The following is a 1,551-nucleotide window of genomic DNA, read 5'->3' as shown; positions in this document are numbered from 1 at the left end:
TTAAGCTTTTTTTTTCTTTTTTTGCAGTTGTAACTATCTCACTTCTTTGAATTATAGATGTCTTGACACTGCCAGGGAGGATGGTATCATCTTTTTGGCAGAGCACAGCTCAGAGCTCTACATAAGTAATGGATCTAATCCTGATGCCAGGTTAATAAATTAGTAATTATAACTCTTTGTATATGTAACAATCAGTGTGTCAGTACTCTCCAGTGTCCTCTTTCCTTTTCGAGGACGAGATGAATGCATCATCTTTGCTACTACTGATGGCATGTCCTCTGCACCACACGTAAAATACACATTTGCTCTTAATTATTTTTGAGACAGTATTTAATATTCATGCTCTAACAGTAAAAAGAAGTTTCAACAGGAACTGGGGCCCTTGGCCCTTTGTAAGAAGCATGCTTGCAAAGGAAATCTTTACCCAAAAATACTATTGCTGAAAGCAGTTTTTGCATGCTCATTAAGTCCTGTAAGCAGACATTTACGCAGAACCTCAGATGAAGCTCCCATCAAGAATTTCATCATCCTTCTTGTGGCAGATAAGTTCTTTTTCACCCCCTGTGTGGATATGTATACAGCCCAGATCCCAGTCCCGCTAATACATGCATGTCTTTTAAGTAGACCCACTCTAGGGAGCAGATTAACAAGTTTAACACGTGTGCATTAATCTATAGGAGGGTCCAACAATTATTGCAATGAAAGGTAGGGGAGACAATACAATAAATACAATATGCAGTGTATTGTCTGAGAGTCAAGTAATTTTACATCTCTACATGTTCCATAAAAAGCTGTCATTGAATAGAGGAGGTTGTAGCGAGGTGGGGGTTGGTCTTTTCTTTCTGGTAGCTACTGATAGGACAAGGGGTAATGGCCTCAAGTTGTGCCAGGAGAGCTTTAGGTTTCATATTAGGAGGAATTTTTTTACTGAAAGGGTTGTCAGGCACTGAAACAGGCTGCCCAGGGAGGTGGTTGAGTCAACATCCCTGGAGGTGTTTAAGAGACGGGTAGATGTTGTGCTTAGGGATATGGTGATCGATGGTTGGACTCGATGATCCTTAAGGTCTTTTCCAACTTAAACCATTTTACAATTCTAATAACAAGCAGAGAACATCTGATGTATTTTGCTGTTTATATAGTACATATCCATCATATTCACACCGGTGACATCTGCCCTCTCTTCCGTATCTGCTTTGGTACCTCAGCGTGAAATCCGTAATATTCCACACCCGGATTTTAACATTTTTACCGTCCTCGCAGCCTTTTGTGACCTGGGGCCGGCATGAAGCGCTGCAGGGCGCTGCCTCCCCGGGGCAGCCCGCTGAGAAGCGGGGCCGAGGCGGGTAAGGAACCTCCCCTCCCAACCCCGTCCTCTCCGTCCCCACACCTGCTCGGGGCGGGCGGCAGCGGCACCACGTGTCGGGGCGGGGAGCTGCGGCGGAGCCACCCCCAGAGCCGCAGCGGCAGCAGCGGAGCCGAGCTAAAGCCAGGTTTACCGCATCCCGCTTCTCGCCCATGTTAGGTGCCCGTCCCCGGCTGCGCGGTGATTGA

At 46.2% G+C, this 1,551-nt stretch overlaps 1 protein-coding gene across 1 annotated transcript in view; it reads left to right on the top strand.

Moving 5' to 3' along the window:
• Positions 1-1,282: 1,282 nt before the first annotated feature.
• LOC104538980 (syntabulin-like) overlaps positions 1,283-1,551 on the top strand; it is a gene marked incomplete at its 3' end in the record, with an annotated part of 14,495 nt that continues 14,226 nt past the window's right edge. The window contains exon 1 of the mRNA XM_010182377.1: positions 1,283-1,504. Within this exon, the coding sequence (XP_010180679.1) occupies positions 1,283-1,504 (222 nt within the window). The remainder of the gene's footprint in view (positions 1,505-1,551) is intronic.

The sequence above is a fragment of the Mesitornis unicolor genome, unplaced genomic scaffold (genome assembly GCF_000695765.1).
Source record: "Mesitornis unicolor isolate BGI_N332 unplaced genomic scaffold, ASM69576v1 scaffold16224, whole genome shotgun sequence".
In the NCBI taxonomy this organism is placed as follows: Eukaryota; Metazoa; Chordata; class Aves; order Mesitornithiformes; family Mesitornithidae; genus Mesitornis; species Mesitornis unicolor.
The sequence above is the reverse complement of the archived record's forward strand: the minus strand, read 5'-3'. Positions and strand labels throughout refer to the sequence as shown.